General features: G+C 35.4%; 1 protein-coding gene across 4 annotated transcripts in view; it reads left to right on the top strand.

Annotated features, from left to right (window-relative positions):
• EPS15 (epidermal growth factor receptor pathway substrate 15) overlaps nucleotides 1–26236 on the top strand; it is a 116948-nt gene that overhangs the window by 87613 nt on the left and 3099 nt on the right. For 2 of the 4 annotated variants that reach the window (XM_063104954.1, XM_063104953.1), the window contains exons 15-24: nucleotides 346–543; nucleotides 6467–6670; nucleotides 8503–8619; nucleotides 8852–8942; nucleotides 11298–11333; nucleotides 12004–12140; nucleotides 16060–16129; nucleotides 20268–20344; nucleotides 22248–22410; nucleotides 25028–25212. In XM_063104954.1, the coding sequence (XP_062961024.1) occupies nucleotides 346–543; nucleotides 6467–6670; nucleotides 8503–8619; nucleotides 8852–8942; nucleotides 11298–11333; nucleotides 12004–12140; nucleotides 16060–16129; nucleotides 20268–20344; nucleotides 22248–22410; nucleotides 25028–25212 (1278 nt within the window). The remainder of the gene's footprint in view (nucleotides 1–345; nucleotides 544–6466; nucleotides 6671–8502; nucleotides 8620–8851; nucleotides 8943–11297; nucleotides 11334–12003; nucleotides 12141–16059; nucleotides 16130–20267; nucleotides 20345–22247; nucleotides 22411–25027; nucleotides 25213–26236) is intronic. The other 2 variants (XM_063104955.1, XM_063104956.1) reach the window with 2 other exon arrangements.

Here is a 26236-nt window from a genome sequence, read left to right as displayed (position 1 = left end):
CCTGGTTTAAGATGAAAACATTCTCTACTTTTTGTTGTTGTTAGGTGGCAATCTAGTCAGCAGTTGGGCACATAAGAGAGATGGAGCAAGGTTCAACGAGAAATTATAGCCTTATTTAGTGGAAATAGAAGGACACATAATGTACTGTTTTTCCAAATTTTGGTTGGAAGTATGGTATCCATTCTTTCAAATTTCCTCTGTCCTTCCCTCATTTATCCTTCTTTACCAAAAACGTACATCGAAAAACACCAAAATAGCAAACTAAACAAATTATCACATTATAGAACATTTTGATGACATCTCTTTTTTTTTTAATCTCCCTTCTCATTCACCTTCATATTACAGATCTCTTCTCTGAAAGCTGAATTAACTAGTCAAGAATCACAGATCTCCACTTACGAAGAAGAACTGTCCAAAGCGAGGGAAGAGCTGAGCCGCCTACAGCAAGAAACAGCAGAACTGGAGGACAGTGTGGAGTCAGGGAAGGCTCAGTTGGAACCTCTTCAGCAGCACCTGCAAGATTCACAACAGGAAATCAGTTCAGTAAGTCTTTGTGAAGCAAGAAATATGCTCAAATGGACCCTCATATATCCTTTTAGTCAATAATACCTTCTTAACTGCTGCTGCTTCTCCCCTGCCTAGTTTCTTATTCATTTCTTATCACCTGTTATATGTTAAAACTGTCATACATCTTGTACACCTAATGATTATCATTGAAATAGTGGTTAAGAGTGTTTGCTTTGTAGCCTGATAGTCTAGGTTTAAGTGGCAGCTCTGCCACTTGTTACCAGAATCACCTTAATATCAGATTCTTTATCTCTAAAATTGGAGAATTAACAGTAGTACCTCTACCTCTTAGAGCTACTGTGAGGATTAAATGAGGCAAACGTAGGAAACATTTTACCTAGTGTTTGGTACATAAGTGCTCAGTAAATGTTGCTTATTTTTGTAAATAATAACTTAGTGTCTCTTGTGATTCTAATTTTGAAGTCAATTCTGCTCATTTGGAAACCTTTATTTTCTTTAATTAGGAAATCGTTTCATCTATAGATAAATGTGCAGTGTTTTGACTGGTCCCATGTATAGACCCTTTGCTTTTTTATTTCTAGGCTTCCCTACATGGAGAGTAATGTTTTATTGAACAGTAGTAAGATGGTTAGATAGGAGCAGAGAGATTATATAGTCTGTTTCTTTCATTTTGAATTTGAACAAACTGAAGCCAAGAAAGATTAAGTAACTTCCCATGGTTACAAAGCCTTTAAAAGAGACATAGTCTAAAATCCAGGTCTTCTAAAACCCAGTCTGTTGTTCTCGGTAATTATTATATATAATGAAGTGCTTCTCTTTATGCTTCCTTTCCCCCTCTTATCTGGCAGGTAAATAACTACTCAATCATCTTGCAAGACATAGCTTAAGTTCTTATTTCCTTATGGCATTTTCTGAGCCCTGCCTTTGTTGGGCTTTGTACTTCTACTATACCAACAGTAAGACTTTTCCCTGTATATTTGTTTGTATGTCTATCTCCCTTAGCAGCCTGACCTTTTGGTCTAGGAACTTAGACATTTTTAAATTCTCTATCATTTAGTGTAGTTCTTGTCCCAGTGTAGGTGCTCAATAAATAGGTTACCCAAAAGAAAGAGTTATCCTAGTGGGAATGCTACCAAATGAGTAGATATTCTTTAAAATAGTCTTGAGTTTTTAAAAAAACTACTTTATTCAGATAGAATTTGTATACCATAAAATTCACAGGTTTTAAAGGTACAATTCAATGATTTTCAGTAAATTTAGAGGTGTGCAAATATCACAATCCAGTTTTAGAACATTTCCATCACTGTCAAAGAGCCCCCCTCATGCCAGGGCTTGCTGGTTAGCTCAGTTGGTTAGTGCATGGTGCTGACAATACCAAGGTCAAGGATTTAGATCCCCTTTTGGCTGGCCAGCTGCCAAAAGGAAAAAAAAAACAAAAAAGCTCTCTCATGCCTAGTTTTAGTCCCCAGTCCTAATTTCAGATAACTAATAACCTACTTTCTGCCTCTACAGATTTGCCTTTTTTGGATATTTCATGTAGGTGAAATAATATGTGATCTTTTCTATGTGATTTCTTTCACTTGGCATAATGTTTTTGAGTTTCATCTGTGTAATAGCATATATTAATATTATGTTCCATTTTATTGCTGAATAGTATTCCATTGTATGTTTAGAAAGTATTTTAGTTATGTATTCTCTAGTTAATGGACATTTGGATTCTTCTTACTTTTTGGCCATATGAATAATGCTGCTATGAACATTCACAGATAAGTCTTTGGGTGGGCATATGACTTATTGGTCATATTGTAAAGTTATGTTTAACTTTTTTTTCTTTTAGGATGACTTTTTTTTTTAAAGATGACTGGTAAGGGGATCTTAACCCTTGACTTGGTGTTGTCATCACCACACTCTCCCAAGTGAGCTAACTGGCCATCCTATATAGGGATTTGAACCCTTGGCCTTGGTGTTATCCGCACCACACTCTCACAAGTGAGCCACGGGTCGGCCCTGGATGATCTTTTTGCACTCTTTATTTTCAACTTCAAAGGAAGTGAAACAGCCATAAGAACAAGTTGACTCCAATTATTTTCAAACTGTAACCTCCTTTCAGACTTCTAATTTAAAGACTAATGATGGATACGTAGCTTTGATCTTAACACATTAATGCTGCATTTTATTTTATTTATTTTTCTTTATTAATACTAATTTTTACATTCTAAGATGTTGTTGCAGAGCAGTTGGGGAGTGGGGAGAAGAGAAGGGGAAAGGAAGTAGGGTGGGAAAAAGAGGAAGAGAAGGGCTTGGTTGAAGTTGGTGGCACCCCCCTCATTCCTGCACTGGAGACAAGGGGGCTTCCAGCAGTGGCTTGGTCGTTCTGGACTGGATGCAGATGTCAGGGGGTTGTGGCTGAAGCCCCTCAGCCTCCTATCGCCGAGGCTTTGGAGGCTGAGGCACTTCCTGAGGCTGTTTGGTGATCGTCGCTGGATTGGTTTCGGATGTTGAGAGGCATGGCTGAGGCCCCCAGCACTCCCTGCTCCCTGCTTGGGAGCCCAGGGAGCTTCTGGTTCTTCTATGTTTTACAAGTGTTCTTTGGTGGTTTTAGACCTTTACTAGTTAATATAAAGCCTTGTCTCTGATCTGTGGGTATTTTGTTTTTTCTTTCAGTTCTGTGTTGGATTATTTGCTCTTCCCACCATTTAAACTCGGCACTGGGACTGATTTGCTGTCCTTACTCTAAAACGGGGGAACTTCCTGTGAGGACCAGCACTTTAGCACTGTAGTTGAGCTAAATTGCTGTTTTGCTGCTGCTACCCTGGGGAAGGCTTTTTGTGCAGTTCAGGTTTAATTGTTGACTTCTGGGTCTTTTGAGTTTCAGTACACCTGGGTTGTGTGGAAACTCTTGTCTGGGCCTGAGTCTTTTCAGCAAACTATACCCCCTGCAGATCTGTATTCCTGCAGTCTCCACTGAGTGGTAGTGCACTGATTGGGGGACAGATCAGCTGTTCATGATGTGCCCCAATGTTCCCCCAGTGGCCCGTCTCCCCCACCACCTGCACTCCAAACACTTTGCATGGGACGGGCTATGTGCCGGTCCCTTGCAATGACTCACTAGACTCTGAGTGGCTCCTTTTTTCAGTTGTTTTGGCTCCTCGCTTGTATATGGTTCCACGGGAACCCTGTTAGTGGTCTTGCTGGCCTGAGGGACACCAAGGCCCTCTTCTCCCCTGCCGCATCCAAGCAACTTCATACAAAGGGCAGAGCTGAGGCTTTTTCCAGCTCTTGCTCCATGTGCTCACCAGCTCCAGCTTGGAAGCAGCTGGGATTTGAAATGGTTGGGATTCGAAATGGTAGGAGTGATCCTTTCTTTCTCTCATTGTGGCTTCTCCTGCTTTCATGAACTCTGTAGGTCTCTTCTTCTCTTCCCCTGAGCTCTAGTGGCCCCAGCTTGGCTGTTGTTGCTCTTTAATAGTTGTAAATTGGTTGATTTGTGGCAGGGTGATGCTGGGGACCATCTCTTCTGCCATCTTGACCAGAGGTTCAACTTTGTTTTTTAACTTTAAATTATCAAACAGTTTTCCAAAGAGCATGTACCATTTTACATTTCCATCAGCAGTATATAAGGGTTAAGAATTTTTTTTATATATTCTGGGTATAAGTCCTTTATCAGGTATGATTTGGAAATAATTTCTCCCAATCTGTGGCTTGTCTTTTCATTTTCTTTTCTTTGACTTTTTTGAAAGGGAACTTCTTTCAAAGGAAGGAACATAAATGAGTAAAGTAGAAAGGGCTATGTATATTATAAATCATCATTGAGAAAATAAAACAATGTTTGTGAGCCAGACACAGGAAAGCCTCGTTTTGGTTAAGATTCTATTGGTTGTCTCAGGAAAAAGGAACAAACTGTCCTAAATATAATTGTTAGGTATGCAGGTATTTCCACTTATTGCTTTATCTATATGATGAACATTATTTAGGTTTAAGGTTCTAAATGTTAGACTGCAAGGTTGTAGTGGGTCATGAAATTCGTTTAATGGTTATGATAAAAATTTTCTAAAAAATGAAATAAAGAATGAGAAACTTCACAGTGTATTACATGTAGTAGGGATAAGTATTACTTCATGAAACTTGTTTTACCATCGTATGTGCATGTACATGTGTGTATATGACTATATATGTGTATACACAGTTCATGTATATGCATGAATATGTTTACATTATATATGTGTATGTGTTTAGGTTTATGTATACATATACACATAGACATAAATAAATAAATAAATATATATATACTGGGTTAGAATGTATAATCTGTTTCTTTCTGTTGGTTAAAGTAAAAAGTTTATAAGCCATGGTTCTATAGCTCTAAGATACACAGTGCATATGCTTTGTGTATTATTTTTGATTATTTAAATTCTAAATACAGTGCAGTTTGGCATGTAGATATACATGTTTATTGATGATTACTATTTCAATTTATAAGCATAATGCTAATGTCCATTCACTGAATATATATTAAGCACTTACAATGTGCATCATTGTGTTCTGTGTTGGAGATACGAAGTTTATAACAACAGTTGTGGTTTCTACCCTCAAAGAGCTAAAGGTCTTTAACTTTTTAAAAATGCAGCGAATCCATGGAAAAGGAACAGAGAACAAATAAGATGCTGGAAAAGCTTAACTGCTATGATAGTGGGAAATGCAGCGTGCTAGGCACTTTTACATACATTACCCATCATTTAAATAGACCTTTACATTTTAAAGAGTTCTTTCAAATATATCTTTTGAGCCACATAACAATCATTTGTGGTGGTAATTCTTACTCCCTCTGTGGATTAAGGAACAGAAGCTTGAAGAGGTTACTTTGACTAAGATCATCCAAGTAGGAGAAGGTAACAGAACTAGATTTATGTCTGTCTCCTAATCCAATATAGTGTTCTTTCCCCAGATATGACCCTGAAAAAACCTATGGTAAATTACAGATTCCATCTTGAGCAATTTAAAAACCTTATGGGAAAAATTAAATTGAGTGAAGAGAGCTTTGGTTTATGAAAGGACAGTAGGTAATTTTTGCATTGGCTAAAATCAAAGAACACAACATGGTAATAAATAAAGGGAATTCAAATGTAATTTTTAAAAAAATATATTTTATGAAAAATGGAAATTGTTCATTAAAATTTCACTACTTATTCCTTTTTCACTAAAAACTTTTTGAATCTGCCTCCTCAATTTCTTTGAAATATTTGTAAATTTGTTTTTCTTTATTATAGATGTTGGTATAAATAAGCATTTTCTTCTCCTGTCTCGTGTTCACAACATTTTGCTTTTTTTATAATCACAATTTATTGAATTCTGCCTTCTGTGTCCCCCTGTTGTTCCGGGAATATAAATTCATTTGGAAAATAGAGTCAAAAAACCCTTGAATGTCCTTTATTTAACATGCTTAGCATAGCTTAGGTTTAAAGAATACTTTCTAGGGCTCTGACCTATTAATAAGTAGTGCCAGAGGGTAGGACTCATTTTACCTTTGTCTTCACTCCCCTTCTTCCCAATAGGACTATGGATGGTTCCAAAGTTTCTCTCTCCTAAAGCTTCATCACAAAATCTTCTCCTCTTACTCTTTACTACTTTTTCTCCCAATACCCTGGCCCTCTTTTTGTAATTATATCCCAAATGACTGCCAATTTGCAGATATTTGAATCAATAGTCTTGGAGATTTCAAAAGATGTACAAAAGCAAATTCATGTATACTGTAATTTCAAGAGGAGAACTTCTTGGGAGAGATTACTGAAATCTTTCCTGTAAGTCATGCTGCCTTCTCAGAAGATTTTCCTTGAAGAAAGCAGATTTATCCTTGATCAACTTAGGGGCATAGATATTTTTACATTACATGTCTTTCTAGTAATAAATTCTGTTTCATATTTCTACTTTGTGTTGACAGATGCAGATGAAACTGATGGAAATGAAAGAAATGGAAAATCATAATAATCAATTAAATTGGTGCAGTAGTCCACAAAGTGTTCTAGTAAATGGCGCTGCAGATTATTGTAGCCTCAGCACCAGCAGCAGTGAAACAACCAACCTTAATGAGCCCACTGAAGGCCAGAGCAACCTAGAGTCTGAACCCATGCACCAGGAATCTCCAGTGAGTCTAATAGTTCCATAATCTTCATAATCAACTTCAGAAAAAAAAAGATTGATACAGTTCAAAGTTTTGTTGGCATTGTATCTAACATAAATATGTGGCCTTGCCTCATCTGAGGACAATTGAGATTTCTTTTGTACAGGCAGAGAGTAGGTCTTGATCCAACAATTCTAACAGTTTTAACTAGTATAAAAATGTAATTTTAGCTGATTTATTTTTTGTAGAGTATGTTTTTAAAACATAAAACTTAAAAATAAATTTTAAAGTAATTCTTTATTACATAATGTTAAGGACATTCACTTACCAATTATTTAGAGAACACCAGCTATGTGCAAGAATGCTGTATTATGTGTGAGAGCTATAGAGGCAAAAATTTAACCCTTCCTTCAAGCAGCATACAGTTTAGTAGTGTAACACTGTGGTAAAGGGCTATGATAAAGGAAGCACAGGATATTTAGGTAGGACAGCTTGGAGGGGACTCAGAGAAGATTTTTGTAGGGAAAGCTTTGCAAGTGAGCTTTGACAAGTGAGGAGTTAAGCAAAGAAGGTAGTACATTCCTGGCGGAGAAAACAATATTAGCATAGGTATAAGGTAAGAGAAAACATAATGGACAGAATCATGAGTAGTTTTGAAGGGTGTCTTGTGATGGTGGGGAGGGCATTGGTAAGAAATGAGGCTCTCTTCTAGTGAGCATCTGCATTACCTCTGGTACTTTATCAAAATATAGATGTAAATGCTTTACCAAAAACTTGATGAACTACAGTTTCTGGGATGGAACCAAGTATGTAGATTTAAAAAACAAATTCCATGGGTGATTATGATGTGTACCTGGGTAAATATGACCACTTTTAGGTCAGAAAGGGCCAGAGCGTAAGAAATTTGGATTCATCTTGAAGCATTGGGGGATTTACCTTAGTGCAGTGTGTAGCCTTTGAAGAATTTTAAGCAAGAAGTGACATTACATTTACCTTTTAGAAATGTGGAAAATGGATTGGAGAGTAGGACTGCACACATAGAGATATGTTGAAAGACTGTTGGAATAGTCTCCGTGAAAGTTGTTTTAGTCTAAACTTAAGTAGTAAAAGGGAGGGATGATGAGAATACAGGTTTGAGAGGTATTGAAGATATAAAATTAACAGACTTGATTTTATTTAGGCAGTGCAGTCATAGATACATAATACAATATTCTTTTAAGCACAAAAGGCAGATTATTAGGTTTTCCTTCAAACACATAAGGATGGTATGAAATGGAGATAGCCCCTGCTACTTTTTAAGCATTTTTACCCACTGATTTAAATCAAGAAAGCAATGGAGAGCTGTTGAAGGACTTCTAACCAGAAGGGTCATGATGAGATTCACATTTTAGATCTATTACTTTGGCTGCTATAAGGACGATAGATTGAAAGGGCACATACTGGAAGCAGGAGGGCAATTGGAAGACTGCCACAGTAATCTGGCCCAGAGATAATGAATGATAGTGTAAATGAATGATACTATAAATGAGTGATAGTGACAGTGAGATTGGAGAAGAAGGGAAGGAATTACGAAAGAGGTAAGAGGTAGACTGAGCAAGACTTGGAGTCTTTTTTGGAGGGGTGAGGGTGGAAAATGACCAAAAGGGAAGTGATTAAAGATGTCCTCAAGGTTTCTGTCTTGAGTAACTTTGATGCTTGGTGACACATTTTCCTAAAAAAAATTTTAGAAGAAGAAATCATTTGATAAATATGTTCTGCTTTTTTTTATTTTTTAATAATTTTTGATGATCCTTTGTCAGTTTCCTCTGCCAAGTAGAAAAGTATATTGTTAGTCCATTAGCATTAATATTTTTTAGGCAAGAAGTAGTCCTGAAATACAGCCTTCTGGTGTGACTGATGAAAATGAAGTGGTGACTACAGCTGTGAATGAAAAAGTTTGTCCTGAATTTGACAATGACAAGCATTTAAAAGAGGTAAAAATAATTTTATATATAAATATTCTTATTATTGGTTTCCCTAGATGGATTATATACGGTCTTAGGCAAAGAAAAGAGAAAAATGTGTTAAATGTACTTTATGACTTCAGAAATAGTTGATTTTTTTCAAAGCATGTGTATGACCCGAATGTATCATTTTGTTTTAAAATCTTCCCTTTTAAAAATTTGGTTTCTAAAAAAGATTTTTTTAATTTAAAAATTTTTTTAGGAAGATCCATTTAATGTAGAATCAAGTTCACTGACGGATCCAGTTGCAGACACGAACTTGGATTTTTTCCAATCAGATCCTTTCATTGGCAGTAAGTATTTTTTTTTATTTTATACATTTACCAGAAAAGACGTTTTGATGTACAGACCGTATAAAAATTAGGGCTTCAGGTTTGAGAGCCTACTTGTTAGAACAAAAGTAGAGGTGAGAGTGAGTAAATATGCTTATGTTTGCTAGCACTTATCCCCCACAGTCAACTAAATTCTGGGACTAAGCCTTTGATTGTACCTTAGCAGCCCTCAATTAAGAATATGTTTCTTTTTCAGAGTAGGGATCAAAGAAAAGAGATGTTATAGACCAGGAGAGGAGATTGGATACTCTTAAGTAAACCAGCAATTATTTACTAAAAATGCCGACACTGTACTTTTAAAACAGTAAAAACTATAGCAGAGTCAGAAGTCTGATCCCTTCTTTTAGGTGCCTACAGTCTTATTGAAGAAACATAAGTGATAAAATATCTAATGTCATTATGAACTATCTTAAATACTACTTGTGTCATAGCTCCTTTGTGTTTTATTTTATTTCCAAAATTACCTTGTGAAACTGATAGGTCAGTTTATACCAGTTTTAAAGAGGGGAAACTAAGGCACACAGACAAAATAACTTGCTTAGGGTTGTGGCAGAAATGAACCCAGATATTAGATCTCTTTTTTAAAAAAAAGTTTTATTGAGATATGTAAAGTGTTAAAAAATGTATAAGTTGTACATTTAAGATACATAATTAAATGGTTTTAGTATATTCACAGTGTTTTATAATCATCACCACAATTTACTTTTAGAACATTTTCTTTCACCTCATAAAGATACTCCATTCCCAATAGCAGTCACCATCCCTATAACCCCCAGCCTTAGGCAACTGCTAATTTACTTTCTGTTGGTCTAGATTTGCCTATTCATGGAATTTTTATACAGTATGTGTTCTTTTATGTCTTCTTTCTTTCACTTGACATAATATTTTCAAGGTTCGTTTATGTTGTAGTATGTTTCAGTACTTATATTTCTTTTATTAACAAATAATATTCCATTGGATGGATAGATCACATTTTACTTATTTATAGGTTAATGGATATTTGGTTTTCACTTATGAATAATGCTGTTATTAACATTTGTGTACAAGATTTCCTGCAGATATATTTTTTAATTTTTCCTTGATATATATCAGGTCACATGGCAACTCTGTTTAATTGGTAACTCTATGTTTAATCAGTTGAGGAGTTGTCAGACTGTTTTCCAAAGAGGCCACACCATTTTACATTCCTACCAGCATTATATGTGGGTTTCAATTTCTCCATCTCCTCATCAACACTTATTATTTGTCCTTTTGTTTATAGCCATCATAGTGTGTATGAAGTGGTATCTCAGTGTGGATTTGATTTGTATTTTCCATGTGACTAATGTCATTGAGCATCTTTCTGTTTGCTTATTGGCCATTTGTATATCTTTGGGGAAATGTTTATTCAAATCATTTTGCCTGTTTTTTAATTGGATCGTCTTTTTATTGTTGACTTATGAGTTCTTTACACATTCTGAATATACTACCTTTATCAAATATATGATTTGCAAATATTTTCTTGCAATCTGTATTGCCTTTTCAAGTTCTTGATGGTGTGCTATTAAGCACAAACATTTTGAATTTTGGTGAAGTACAGTTTGTTTTTTCTTTTGTCACTTGTGCTTTTGATGTCATATCTAAGAAACCATAACCTAATCCAAAGTTACAAAGATTTACTTCTATGTTTTCTTCTAAGAGTTTTATAGTTTAGCTCTTACATTTAAATCTTTGATCCTTTTTAAGTTAATTTTTGTGTATGGTGTGAAGCAGGGGTTGAACTTCATTCTTTTGCATATGCACATTCAATTCTTTTCCAACACCATTTACTGAAAAGACTGCCCTTTCCCCATTGTGTATTCTTGGTGCTTTTGTCAAAAAGCAAATGACCATAAATGTAAGGATTTATTTCTGGACTCTTCAATTATATAAAAATTACTTTTGCTTCAGTGAAGCTCAGTATCTTCATTTCTGAAGTGGTGATGGTAATACCTATCCAGTACCTTGTGAAGAACAGAGAAACTGTTAGTAAAATTTTTGCTATCGTACCTGTTTTCCTCTCCATCTGTAATCTTGAATTGTGATTAAGGTAAGTATAGCTGGCTTTACATCAAATCTGCCTCTTGTATGAGGTGTGTTGAATTCTGCCTTACTCTATTATTTTAAATATTTCCTAACATGGATGACATTTATTATTTTATCTACTTTGAGGTGTAGTTATTGAAACAAACTTTGCTTTAAGAAACTTTGGTTTGCTTTTGTTTTAAAGTTACCCTTTAATGGCGTCATGACAGTGAATATTGTTATTTTGATTTCTGCTTATTTATTTTATCACAGGTGATCCTTTCAAGGATGATCCTTTTGGGAAAATTGGTTAGTATGTTATCGAGGTCCATCTTAGCTTTAATTCAATTCTGCTTAATTATAAGCTTATGTTGTATTCAGGAATGAGAGGTCACAAGTTGGGTAGTTATAGGAAGAGGACTTCCTTTTTATTTAGTTTTGAAACTTATCTAAAGCCCAGTAAGATGCTGTATATACTTGGCATTTTCAGAAAAAGCGTGGTAGGTTCTTGTAAATTAGCTTAATAAACTGTTAGCTTTACTTTCTTAAAAATGATGTTAGTGTTTATACTTTTGTGCTTTTAATAATATTTACTTTGATTTCTTCTTATTAGCCAAAGGTTAGATGAGCACAATGATCTACACTACTACAGGGTTTAGAATGTAATTTTGTTTTCCTAACATTACAACCTATTTGTATGAATGAAGGAAAGGGAAACATTTTAAAGAATTATTAAATGCCAGGCTTCTTAAGATATTCTCTCTAATTAAAACTAAGTTTCTTAGATGAAAGGCTCTGTATTTTTTATCAAAATCACAAAGGAATCTGTAAAATAAAAAGTACCTAGTTTAGATTCTGCAGGAATCTAAAATGTATTAATTAAAATGTCTTTTAATTAAGGCAATGATCATGCCTTCAGGTGATAGGAAACTTAGTGTAATGATTTTTAGACTCTTATATTTGTGCTTTATTTTCTTAGATCCATTTGGTGGTGATCCTTTCAAGGGTTCAGATCCATTCGCATCTGACTGTTTCTTCAAACAATCTTCTGCTGATCCTTTTGCCACTTCAAGTACTGACCCTTTCAGTGCAGCCAGCAATAGCAGTAATATGTCAGTAAGTGGGAGGATTAAAAACTTAAATAAAATGGATGAGTTTCCTAAGTGAGTTTCTTGAAATGTACATTGATGAAAGAATCCTCATTTAGATTACTTCTAATGGGCCATGTAAGAATTTCAGTGTCATCCCAACCCATCTAGTTTTTGGTTCAGACTGGTATCTCATAGTTTGATCACCTACTGGAATTGACTAGAATAACATACAGTGTCCAGAAATTAAGTTTATCCTTCAAGAGACCAAATTTATTACCGCTGGGATATTGAAAATAAAGGATTAGAAATTCATAAGCCAATCTTAAGTAAAGCCTTTCAGAAATGTTTGATGTATTATTGAAATACTAAAAATTACTTTAAAAGCACTGATGTTTTAGAAAAAATCATTTATGATATTTTGTAGATAAATCTAGAATGTTAATTTTGTAAAGTACGAATTCCCACTAAATGTCATACATACATATACCTACAGCAACAATCACTATTTAATAACCACATGCTGTGATCCAGGTACTTCTGTGTACTTTACATTCATTGTTTCTAATATTCACATCAACCTTGGAAAGTAGGTGTTGGTATCTCTATTTTAAAAAGAAAAAGAAAAAGAAAATAAGGGCACTGGGACTCAAAAAAATTATCATACCTAAGGTCATGTAGCTAAGTGCTTTGTTATCTGGAGGCTTTAAATGAAATCTTTATATTATGGATATTTAAAAATACTAAAAATAGAGGAATGTAATGAACTATTTTAACAAACTTCCATGTATTCATAACCCAATTTCAATAATTATGAATGGTTTTAGGGGTCTTTTTGTTTTTGTGATTTTAATTTTTATTTGGAGACTTAGTTTTTGAGGCAGCAGTTTTGTCTGTAAGTAAACTGGACCCAGAAGGGGGTAGTTGATTGGCAGGCATTTGAAGCAAAAACTTTTGTCTTCTAATACTCTTAGATTAAGAATACTTCCTTAAAACAGTAATTGGTTCTTTTAGAGATAATAGATTTTGGTATTCTTGAATTACTTCCTTACTGTGTTCAGTGAAAAGCTATTTGGCCAACAACTGGTATTTTCCATTAATGTAAAACTGGAGAAATACTTTTGTAACTGAATATTTGTGATTTCCACAGGCTACCGGATACTCTGTTTTCCTACAACACTTAGTTTGCAGTTTGGGCCCATTTGCCAAATTCTTCTAAAATTGGCTGCAACTTGAATTTTTCTCCTCTCACCTTATTCTTACCTCTCCTTCTCCACTCCTATCATTTAAAGAGCAAGAAAGCTAAATCAGCTCTTCTATATTTAAAAGTAAACATGTTCCTCTCCCCTGGTGAGATTTTTCTACCATTTGTTCTACTTACTTCTTCTTTTTTTCTTCCCAGTTTTCAAAAGAAATATTGCCCTTGCTGATAGCTCATAATTTCTCCATTCAAAATAAAACAAAAAAACTAAATTGGCAATACATATAGCTGCAGTTTATCTGATTTCTTCTGTGTGCCAGGGATGGTACTAAGCTCTTTCTGTGTATTACTTCATTTAATTTTCACAATAATCGTTAAGGCTCACATTATTATCCTCATTTTTTAGATAAAGTAAACGAGGCTTAGAGAAATTAAGTTGGTAGTAAGTTAGTAAACAGTAGAACTGTATTTAAATCCTGGTCTGTCTGACCAAAATCTAAGGTCTTCTCCGGTATAGTCTAGGATTTAAACCTAATTCTTCCTAGTTACAAAACCTTTGTTTTTTGCGATCTTCTTTCTTTTCAAACAGGCCTCTGATTATGCCTCCAGATATGAATCTCTCCCCAAAAGCCTTTCCTTCTCCTTCAAGGCCAGTCTCTGCTCTCTGAGGGGCATAATTTAAAAAAAAAACCAGAACAAAAGCCTGCCATTTTCTGCTACCGTAGCTGATGTATGTAGCATTGTACAGGTGCTAAGTCATACTGTCAGAAAGGGGAGTGGATGGCTGATGTGGGAGAGAGAGAATTTCAATGATATATTGGATGACCTTTTAGGGGGATTTTGGAACATTAATTCTATAAAATTATACTACCTGAATTTTAGTTATGAAAAGTATTTTTGCATGCTAAATTGCCTAATTATAAACTGAGCATAACATAAAGAGAGTTTTGTGGCCACTTATCCCTTCATGGGCTGCACACTATCCTGTTCCCCTTGCTATCCCCCTGGTCTCTCAGGATGGTTGCACAGTGTATGATGAAGGAATAGTAACTAAACGTGACACACACGTACGCATGCCTTTTCTCTTTCTCTTTGTGATAGCAAATCAAATCTGTAAGCTTTTGTTGTAAAAACAAGACCTGTTAGTTTTTTCTTCCCCCAAAATCAAAGGAAGAAACAGTGAATGTTGGTGACTTATGTCAGTGATTATCTCTCACACCAGTATTTTGACTATCATATTAGGAAATATGGAAAGTTAGCTTGCTATTTAGACCAGTTTAATCTTTTTAAATTGCTATTTATTCATTCAGCAGATATAATCTAAGCTAGTTTTCTAGTTTTATAATATCACTGGTGTCAGTTAAAATAAGTACTATCATTTTCATTTCTAAAAATTTCATTACAATTAATTACTTCCTCTGCTAGCAGTTTTAATGGGTCCTCTTTTATAAAGAAAGAATATAAGTACCAGGTAGCATTACCTTTCTCTTCATTTACATTTGTTTTACTTGGAAATTTATGAATTGAGCTCTGACAATATACTTTGACATTCAATTACAATATCCAACTTGTTGATGATTAGGAATAGAGCCTGTAACACATATGACATTGATAATCATAAGTCAAAAGTTGGAAATAAATATTTCAAAACTCTTTTCACACCCTTTTCACCTGTCTACCAAGACTTTCAGGTGGCCCCTTAAAAAGAGCCTGGTGCCAGCAAGAGAAAATTCAGTTATCTGCCTAAGTATACAATTTGTTTGAATACGATTAAAAACTAAAGTATAAAGTAAGAAGATAGTTCAATATCAGCAATCTCTTGACTTATAGTAAAGTCCTCACCTTTTGTAGGCACTCACCGTTGCCACTTGATCCCTATTATTGAAAGCAGCAGAATCTTTTTAGCAGAGAGCTGTGTGTGTGTGTGTGTGTGTGTGTGTGTGTGTGTGTGTGTGTGTGTTTCTTCTGTGGGGCAGAATGCTAGAATGATTTTTAGACAACAATTAGAAAATGGAAATGTAACATTTTCTAAGTACTAGAATATGTGAGTTAGAATAGTATGCATCCTAAATGCAACATGATATCCTGAAATAGAAAAAGGACATTAGTGGAAAAACTGGTGAAATCTGAATAAAATCTATAGTTTATAGTTTTGTACCAGTGTGAATTCCTTAGTTTTAATAGATGTACCATGATAATATGAGATATTAGTATTAGAGGAAGCTGGGTGAAGCCTGCATGGGAAATCTGTCCTATCTTTACAATTTTTCTCTAAGTTTAAATTATTTGAAAATAAAAAGTTAAAATAGTGTACATCTATACAAGTGGCAAAATTATGAAGAGAAAAGAAATGAATACCACCAGAGTCAGGATAATAGTTATCTGTACAGAGGAGAGATGGGATTGGATCATGATTGAAAAGGGGACCATGAAGACTTCTGAGGTATTGGCAGTTTCCTGGGAGATAATTATACAGGTGTTCACTTGATACTTATTTGTTAAACCATACGTATCTTTCATGTACTTTTCTGAGTGGATGTTATATTTCAAAATTAAAGATTAGAAAAAAATGTGTATCATTTCCATTTAGTAAGATTGCAAATCAGTAAGGGGAAACGCTTATTTCTAATATTTGTATATCTTAATTAATTTAGAGTTTGCGAGGAATGTTTTCTCTGTAGTGGCAGTGAGGTTTCAGATATGAAATGTTGCCTCTTCAGTTATAGTTTTTGTGTAATTTGTTTAGGTAGAAATGTTGAAGCACAATGATCCTTTTGCTCCCGGTGGGACAGTTGTTGTTGCAGCAAGTGATTCAGGTAAAGAAGTAATTTATTAAACATTACTCTTTTTGTTAAGCTGCTTTTTTTTGGTCTCCAAATATATTTGTCCTATTATTTATGACTTTAAAATTATTGCATAATTATATACTATTGTACGCTACCAATAATAATAATGATAAGCATTTGTGTATCTCTTTCTACTTTCCTTATCATTCATTATCTCACTTATTGTTCATGCTAAAGACCTTACTAGAATAAGTACTCTATCCAGTATTAGTAAAACCAATAAAAATGTTTTGCTTTATAAATAGCAGTATTGCTTAGAAGCATCAAAGTCAGCATTGACTCTTATGAATCTTGGCCTAAGTTAAAAGATTAGTGGCTTCCAATAAATAATGAAAATTGCTTTACAAATACAAATAGGTTTTGTTAATAACAGAGAAAAGTTCAATGTTATTTTAGCATCCGGTTTTCATGCTTTATTTATGGTATCTAATTTTTCATTTATTCTTTTAATAACCTTTTAAGACATCAGGAAACAGGACCAGAACATTAAGTAACTTGATCAAGATTTTACTCATACTATTTACTAGATTTGAACCAGGTGAAGCCAAGATTCAAACCTTGGTCTGACGGAGTCTCAAAGCATTTTCAACTAAGTGATTCTGCTTCTTTCCCACTGTTCATTCAATAATAAAACAGATAAACAGACTAGCTATCGTGTGGAATAGCAGGAAATTAGAGGAAAGTGAACTCAAACATGTAAATACTTCAATATCATGCTGAAAATAGGATGCTTTCTTTTTCTAGATGAATAATAATAGGGTGAGTTGTTCAGTACACAGATTTGCTGATTGTGACAAATTAAGGATTATGAGCATAGAAAAAGATGAATAGAAATGCCTTTACAACTTGGATTTCTTGTACTGAAAAATTGTAACAAGATGAGATTTAGCAGAGTGTATTATTTATTTCAGATTGGAAATTAACTCCCAACATGAATAACAAGACTGAGGAATGTAAAAACAGATATGTAGAAAACATTATTTGTATTGATTTAGATAGTAACTTAGAATGACAGCAAATGAGAATTCTAACAGCCTTGTTGTATTAACAGTGGTTAAATTATCTCTTTTAAATAGTTTTTGTAGACTCTCATTATTAAACTAATGTATTAATATATTGCTAAGGATATTATATGATTAGAAAGGATAACCTAAGAGAATAAAATGAAAGGTTATTACATTTATAATTAACTCTTGGTTGCCCACAGTAAGGAATAAGTGCCATGATAGTTAATTAAAGCTGCAAAGATTTAAAGGAAGGGGAGATGATATTAAGGGTCAGTCATGAATGATTTCAAAGCAGAACTTGGCTTTTATGGTATGCCTTGAAAGAATGGGCTAGGATTTTAGCAAGTAGATATAGAAAGAGAGAGTATGTGAAGCAAAGAGAGCAATGTGAGCAAGGGATGGAGGCAGGACTTACAGGACATGTTCAAGGAAAAATAGACATTTTAATAAGAACTTGTTTATAGATAAAGGGAATACTCAGGTTAAAGCTGAAGTGGTAGATTGCAGTCTTACTTCAGAAGGTTACTAATGCCTTTGTTGATTTTCTCTTTAATTTCCAGTTCCTAGTTCATTTCCTGTAAAGTGGTAGAATAAATGACTATAGTAGCCTGGGAGAGAGGGCTGAAATTTATTGTTAATCATAGTAATAATAATTACCATTTATCGAGCACTTGCAGAGTTCTGACACTCAGTGGGCTAACCATTTTCCTGTACTTGGTCTCATTTAATTCTCCCAACTACATGAGATAATTGGTGATGTTTTTTATACAGACAAGGAAAATCAAGGCACGGAGAGATGAAGCAGTTTTCACAAGGTTAAAGAAGTAGTAGTAGATGGAACCGATTCAAATGAGGTCTCTGGTTTTCCATCTGCCTGTTTGGTCATTCTTTCTCAATCTTCTTTGCTGATTCTTCCTCTTTTACCCAACTTCTTAATGTTATGTTGTCCCAGATCTTAGTCCCTGGACCTCTTTTCTTCTCTATCCGTACTCCCTTGAGGAACTCATCTGGTTTCATGGCTTCAAATACTATCTATATGCTGATTTATATCTATAGCCACATCTCTTTTCTGAAGTCCAAACTCATATATCCAGTTATCTATTTGATATCTCCACTTGAATGTCTGATAGATATATCTAATACCAGACACCTAATCTCCCTTCCCAAACCTGCTTCTCTTAGAGCCTTCCCCATCTTAGTGCATGGCAACTTCATCTTTAATGTAAAGGCCTAAAACCTTAGAATCAGTTTTAGTTCTTCTTTTTCTCTTACTCTATCTCTAATCTGTCAGGCAATTTTATTGGCTCTACCTCCAGTTTATATCCAGTAAAAAGCCTTACAATGGCCTATACCTTTCTAACAACATCTTTTACCATTATTCTCTTTGCTGAATGTGTTCCAGCCACACTGGCCTTCTTGATGTTATTCAGACAATAGTCCTGTGGTTCTTTGGCCTTCTGCAGTAGCTCTTCCTCTTCCTGTGATGATCCTTCTTCATATATCCACATGATGATCTCCATTACCTATAAAAAATTTTGACTCAGATGTTTACCCTCTCAGTGAGGCTTATTCTGTCCACCTTATGCAACATTTACAAGTACCACTACCCAGCCTAGCACTCCCACATTTTCATGTCTACTCTTTCCTTTTCAGTATTCTTTTTTTTTTTTTTTTTTTTTTTTTTTTAGGAAGATGACCAGAGGGCCAGCCCATGGCTCACTTGGGAGAGTGTGGTGCTGACAACACCAAGTCAAGGGTTAAGATCCCCTTGCCGGTCATCTTTTATTTTAAAAAAAAAAAAAAAGAGATGACCGGTAAGGGGACCTTAACCCTTGACTTGGTGTTGTCAGCACCACACTCTCCAAAGTGAACTAACCGACCATCACTATATAGGGATCCGAACCCGTGGCCTTGGTGTTATCAGCACCACACTCTCCTGAGTGAGCCACGGGCTGGCCCCTTGCCCTCTTTTTTGCAATTCTGTTTCCTCTGCTTTCTTTCCAACTCTTCGCCTTGTTTCTTTCCACCTTTCTATATCAGGCAACAACTCATATAAACATTCTTTAACGTTATTGGTAGCCCTTATGCCTGAATAAGTGAAGCCTATCCGAGTAGATCAGTTCATTTCAGCTAAAAATGTTAGTTTACTTGGTAAGTACACTATGATGGAAGAGAGAAAACTTCCATCATGCCTGTGGAGCTTTGGTTAAGTAAAGCTTTTGCAGTTAATGTTTTTTATGCCTAGTAGCCTGCTTTCTCTCCCCAACCTCCACCTATTTGACAAACCCCATCTTCATTTAAAAGACCTTATTCAAAACCTCAAATGTAATGGCTTGTTTGCTACTTTTCTTGATTCTCCCAGACAGTTGGTGATTCCCACTACAGGTTTTTCACACCTCTCTAATAGCTCTATAAAATTATTATTGTTTGTTTTTATGTCTCTTACTAGGCTGTGAACTTTTCAAGGGTAAGAATTATATCTTATTTTCTTGAACTTCGTATATGGTCAACAAATGTTGGATGTTCATTCTTCTTTGGATAGGCCTTATTCTCTATTTTCAAGGACCTTCCTGGAATCATCCTCGCTAATAAGGATGATTTTCAATCACAGATAACCATGGTCCAAACTAGAATGCAGTTAGTGCCACAGAGAAGGAAAAAATCACTTCTAGCTGTAGGAATTAGCAACATGTAGGTTACTTCAGGCTTTGTGAATGAGGTAGCATTTGAAATGGGCTTTGAAAGATGAGTGTGAAATGTAGGGTTAATGGTATCTAGCTTTTTTACTACTTGATGTCTTTATTAGAAATAATTTAAGGTCATTGGAGCTATATTATTTCATATGATTTCCAGAGTCTTAAACACTTTACTTAGAGTTAGTTCACCTGTTTTTGATCTTGAAACATTCATCAGTTGATTTATACATAGGAATATACCTTGTGGGATTACCAGTGTATACTCTGTGGGTGTCAGTCATAAATTCAGGAATTAATATCTGGAATTTAGATATTTTTCATCTGTCTGAATGTTGCCAACCAAAAAAGGACATGAAATTCAATGTCTTTGTGTTCTGTTGCATTGATATTCTTTATTCATTTTAGCCACAGACCCCTTCGCTTCTGTTTTTGGAAATGAATCATTTGGAGATGGATTTGCTGACTTCAGCATATTGTCAAAGGTAATCTGCAGTGATTAATGGGAAGGGAAAATATGCTGTGTTTCCACCAAAGGAGCAATCTCTCCTTTCAATTATAAAACCCTCTCACAAACATTGCAGCTTGATTTATTTTTTTAAAAAGATGACCGGTAAGGGGATCTCAACCTTTGACTTGGTGTTGTCAGCACCACGCTCAGCCAGTGAGCTAACCGGCCATCCGTATAGAGGATCCGAACCTGTGGCCTTGGTGTTATCAGCACCGCACTCTCCCGAGTGAGCCACAGGCCGGCCCTGCAGCTTGATTTTAATAAGTCACAACAAATGTTGATTTCAGATAGAAATGAAAGATAAGATGTAGCTAAAGTAGACATATTTCTATATATAAATAGACTATGGTGATGATGAAGGTAATTATAATTTTCTACTGATAGGTTTGCTCAACTTCACATTCATCTGTCTTTTTAAATGTTTCTCCCAATTGAACTACATTTTTCTGCTGTTGACTGTCTGGGTCAATAGCTGTGAAATCTCGGCATTCATTTCATCCTGTCTGTATTGGTTACTTGATTTTATGTTCTAAGGTTGTTAAGGTCAGTGTTAAGATAATTAATACACAAAGCTGAGCACTAAATGTCCACCACCTATTTTCCAGTGTAGTTCTAGTATAGATTCAGGCCAAGAGAGAAGGAGTCGAGTGTATGTCAAATTGTCTATATCATTGGTTCTCACCTGAGGATTATTTTGGCCCCCCTTTCCACCCTCAAGGAATGTTTGGCAATGTCTAAAGACATGTTTGGTTTTCACAACTGGGTGGGAGATGCTACTCACATCTAGTGGGTAGAGGCTAGGGATGCTGTTAAACATCCTACAGTGCACTGTCTAGCCCCCCACAACGTGTCATGTCCAACCTAAAATGTTACTGTTGAGAGACACTGACCTAAATAGATGTAAAATTGTAAATTATGATTTATTATAGAAAAGTGAATCTTTCATTATTCCATGTATTTGAAAGGCAGGATCTTCAGACCCACATTAAGACATTATTCCATAGGATAAGTTTGCTTTAAAAATTTAACTTTCGGGCCGGCCCGTGGCTCACTCGGGAGAGTGTGGTGCTGATAACACCTAGGCCACGGGTTCGGATCCCTGTATAGGGATGGCCGGTTAGCTCATTTGGGAGAGTGTGGTGCTGACAACACCAAGTCAAAGGTTAAGATCCCCTTACCAGTCATCTTTTAAAAAAAAAATTAACTTTCAAGTTGTCTTTATAGTTTGTCAAGATGCCATTTTCTTTGCCTTTGTATGAATCATTGCTGTATTTAAGTCCATTGGGAAGTGCAGAATCTGTATCTTTTTTCTTTGACTTTTGTTTGGGTCAGATACTCATTGGAGGACAGGTACACAGTCCCTTTAAAGTGGGCCTCAGGTGGTTTTGTATTGAATATCACCTGAAGCTTGACAAACCTTTAATCCAGAGTTGGCCTGTTTTGGTTTGATCTTAACCCTTGACTTGGTGTTGTCAGCACCACGCTCTCCAAGTGAGCTGACCGGCCATCGCTATATAGGGATCCGAACCCGTGGCCTTGGTGTTATCAGCACCTCACTCTCCCAAGTGAGCCACAGGCCAGCCCTTGTTACTGTTGATAAGTAACGATGTTAGAGTCACTATTCATATAGAACAAATTAAAAAAAAAAATTCTCCCATTTGGCCCTAAATGCAAAGATAAAAATGTCAGTGCTCTCAGCATTGAAATAAATAAAGCTGCATAATCCTTAAGTCATTCTTCCAAATACTACATGACCATGCATAGTTTGCTTGGTATAATTAATGTACATATTTTAAATATTTACATTGTATGTATATATATATATATATATATATATATAAAAAAAACAATGTATAAGCATTTCTTTTCAAACAAAGGTCAACAATGAAGATCCTTTTAGTTCAGCCACATCGAGCTCTGCCAGCAGTGTGGTCATTACAAAAAATGTGTCTGAGGAAACATCTGTCAAAACTGAAGATGTGCCCCCAGCACTGCCACCAAAGATTGGAACTCCAACAAGACCCTGCCCACCACCACCTGGTATGAGAGTTGGTACCTTTCCTAAATCTACTAGATGCCTTTTCCTCTTTCTGAAAAGTATTGTGAGGGCCTTACTTATGTATTTACATGTTATATAAAGGGCCATAAACAAAGCAAGTCAAACACATGGCAGAAACCTGCTGCTGTCATCTGTTCTAACCTCAGTACAGAATTTTAGACATGTGCCTAAGAGGCCAGCATGGTAACTCTCATGAGTTGTCTTTCTGGCAAGAGGTTTTTATTTCCTAAATCATTTCAGAGAGGCAGTAAATAGAAAAAGGAAACTGTAGATGAAATCTCTTGCTTTTTGGAAGCTCGTTGATTATCATTTGAATGGCAATTTTCTGCACTTTGGTGTTTTAATTAATTTATGTAAGAGAGGATTAATTTGAAGTCCCCCTTTTCTGCAGAGTACAAAGTCTTTCTTAAATCCTTTAATGTGAGCATGTGTGGCCTCTTTAGTATCAAGAATTCAGTAATACAGTAGTTTAAAACAAATTATTGCTTTTCTTGAAGGAGAATATGATTTTGGCTCCTTTATTTTATAGTAGGGATTTTTTATTTTTATTTTTTATTTTTTTCGTCCAGGAACAAATTCTTTTTTTTTTTTTTTCTTAAAAGATGACCGGTAAGGGGATCTTAACCCTTGGCTTGGTGTTGTCAGCACCACGCTCAGCCAGTGAGCGAACCGGCCATCCCTATATGGGATCCGAACCTGTGGCCTTGGTGTTAGCAGCACCGCACTCTCCCGAGCGAGCCACAGGCCGGCCCCAGGAACAAATTCTTAAGAGCTTTATTTTTTTGTCTCGGTCTTGGTGGTTATTTGTTTGTTTGGTGTGTGTGTATGTGTGCATTTAACACTATACAAAGGGGAAGTTTGTTTTGTTTTTAATGAAGATAATGAAATTCATAAAAAGTGGCTTAAAAGGCAATCCCCTGAGTAGTTGTAGTACTGCTAGGCTGTTACGTGAGAAGACACATTTGGTACATTTTTTTTTAGTTGTATATCATTTCTGGGTAAATTTTCAGCCTCAATAGTTATAGACTATTATTCTTGCCTTTTTATAAACTCCCCATGTTTTTTCTTCTTAAAAGATTGCATACACAACTGTTAATACTAAATAATCTGTTGAAAAATCAGGTAAATGAATTAAGTGGTTTCTGTCTTTTAAGGAAAAGTAGCCTATATCATATACAGCTAGAGGTAATGTTGTCAGAATATATTAAAAAAACAAGTAATAGTCAATTTGCTCATTTGAGTTTTTACACCTGTATGATGCCAATAGTGAGTTTATTTTTAAATCCTAAGTAAAATACTAGTGACTTTTTTTTTTTTTTTTTTTTTTTTAATAGATTTTATTTTATTTTGTTTGTCGTTTTTTCGTGACCGGCACTCAGCCAGTGAGTGCACCGGTCATTCTTATATAGGATCCGAACCCGCGGCGGGAGCGTCGCTGCGCTCCCAGTGCAGCACTCTACCGAGTGCGCCACGGCTCGGCCCAAAATACTAGTGACTTAATTAAATCTAAGAATCTTCAGCAAAATGAGTGTATATCACTGGAGAAAGATCAAGGGAAAAACAGTGATTTCTTGGAAAGAGTACTGGACTGGGAGCCTAAAGATCTGGGTGTATTTCTGGATAACCCCTGACTAGCTTGGTAATCTTAAATGTGTAAGTTCATATGTCTGAACCTCTGCTGCCTCCCTGTTACGTGGTGGCAGTAATTCTAATTTTCCCTAACTACACAGAATTGTTGGAAGGACCCATTGAGATGTGAGATATGAACATCTTTTGTAAGCCGCTACCGTGAGAGACTCTGTTTTTATGATTGCTATTATCAGCTTAATGCATTTTAGGAAAAAAATATATTTGAAGATATTTTAACATGTATTCATATTATCTTTTCTTCAAGAAGTACTAAGTTTAAGTAAGACTTTAAAATTAAAAAACTAATTTGAAAATGATAATGAATTAATGAGTGACTTATAGGACAGTATGTTGTTGTTTGGTCAAAGATTAGTGTATCATCTCCACAAAGATTAGGTCCTGGGCTTCAAAACATTGTTTATTCTTCAGTTTGAAATGTTATAGATGACAAAAGTAGGCAGGATTTTGCCAAGGTAATATTTAATTTTTATGCTCCTAAGTGTTGTATTAAGATCTAGAGAAAAATCAGATTTTTACCATTTTTCAAAGGTCATTTGCTCTGTCACTAGTGGATAACTACAAGTATGAGGCAGAGGTTATAACAGAAGCCATTTCTGTCTTTATTCTTTGTCATTCTCCTCCTCTTGTATCCTTTCCTCCCTTTCTTCTTGGGAACATGCTTCTTTGGGAGAAAAAAAGATTTAATCTCTGGACAAAAATATAATTCCTGGCCCATCTCCCCTTTGCTATTTTTTCATTTAGTAGCACATAGCTGGAATGTATTTGAGAGATTGTATATGAAAAGTTTGAAGACAGATTGTTGGTGTGGCCATTCAAGACAATATTAAGAATGTGTTTTAGGTACTCACCCCATTCTCCACCCTCAGTTCTTTAATGCTCCTTGTGTACATGTTCTTGTGTGCTTATGTTTGCTGTATTTACTGGTTAATTGTAATGATTTTGATCCAGGGAAAAGACCTGTCAACACATTGGATTCTTCTGATCCCTTTAAACTGAATGATCCATTTCAGCCTTTCCCAGGCAATGATAGCCCCAAAGAAAAAGATCCTGATATGTTTTGTGATCCATTCACTTCTACTACTACCACTACCAATAAAGAGGCTGACCCAAGCAATTTTGCTAACTTCAGTGCTGTAAGTACTGTGAATGGGCTGTTTGGGGGACAATCTTTCCATTTACAGTTTCAAGAGTTTTCAGAGATTACTTTAGAGTCTGCCAAACTTGCATCATTTCAGCTAAATTTACCAACATACTAAAAATGATCTTTTATTCTTCCCCCAAGCAAAACCTCTGTTTGATTTTGTTTTGATGGCTCTACAATTGTTCCATTGCACAAATGATTTTAGTAGTCTTAGTTCTTGCGATATATACAAGTTGTTTTGTGGACCCTTCTCTTAGTCTTGGTAATATAAATATAAGTTAAATACTGACAATTATTATTTTGCAGATGGTTATGGGTGATGGTGATTTAATAGGCCATCAGAGAGTCATTCATTGTCTACCCACTGGATGAATAATGCCAGAAATGAGCTTGTGTATTTGTAACTGTGTTTGTGTGTTTGTGTGTAAAATTTTAATGATTGGTGGAGACCAGTCAGCAACCATTATATGAGAGGATAGGGCCTGGGATTCTTTGAATATAAAGTAAAACTTCTTATTACATTTATGTAGTAGCTTGTTAAAAATGTAAATGTCAGTATTATGAAGTAAATGACTTTCAAGCTCTAAACGATTTTATTTGGAAGGCTGTAACTCACTGGCCTCCCATATTTACTTTGCATTCTCTCAGAGCTGACTAAAATAACCTTTAGAAACAATGGAAGGATTCCACAGTGGCATAGACAAGACCTATAAGATCACAGAAATGGGGCAACCAACCATGGAGGCATCACTCTGGAGAGACATAAAGTGTTGTTGTATTCATCATTATTCAGATAAATGCAAGTCTTTTTATTTTTTAATAAAATTCTTAGAGGAGCTAACAAAGTTTCATGTTCCCAGACTTTTTTTTCCTGGCAAAATGACCTTCATTATCACTTCCTGTGACAATGTGATAAATGTAGGAATTTTCCTCTGTTTATCATCTATGCCCTTTAGATGATCTTCAAGTAGATCTAGAGGCCAGTTGACCTTGTCCACATCTGCCTAGTATCTCCC

The sequence above is a fragment of the Cynocephalus volans genome, chromosome 8, assembly GCF_027409185.1.
Source record: "Cynocephalus volans isolate mCynVol1 chromosome 8, mCynVol1.pri, whole genome shotgun sequence".
Classification (NCBI taxonomy): Eukaryota; Metazoa; Chordata; class Mammalia; order Dermoptera; family Cynocephalidae; genus Cynocephalus; species Cynocephalus volans.
This window is presented reverse-complemented; position numbering and strand designations above follow the sequence as displayed.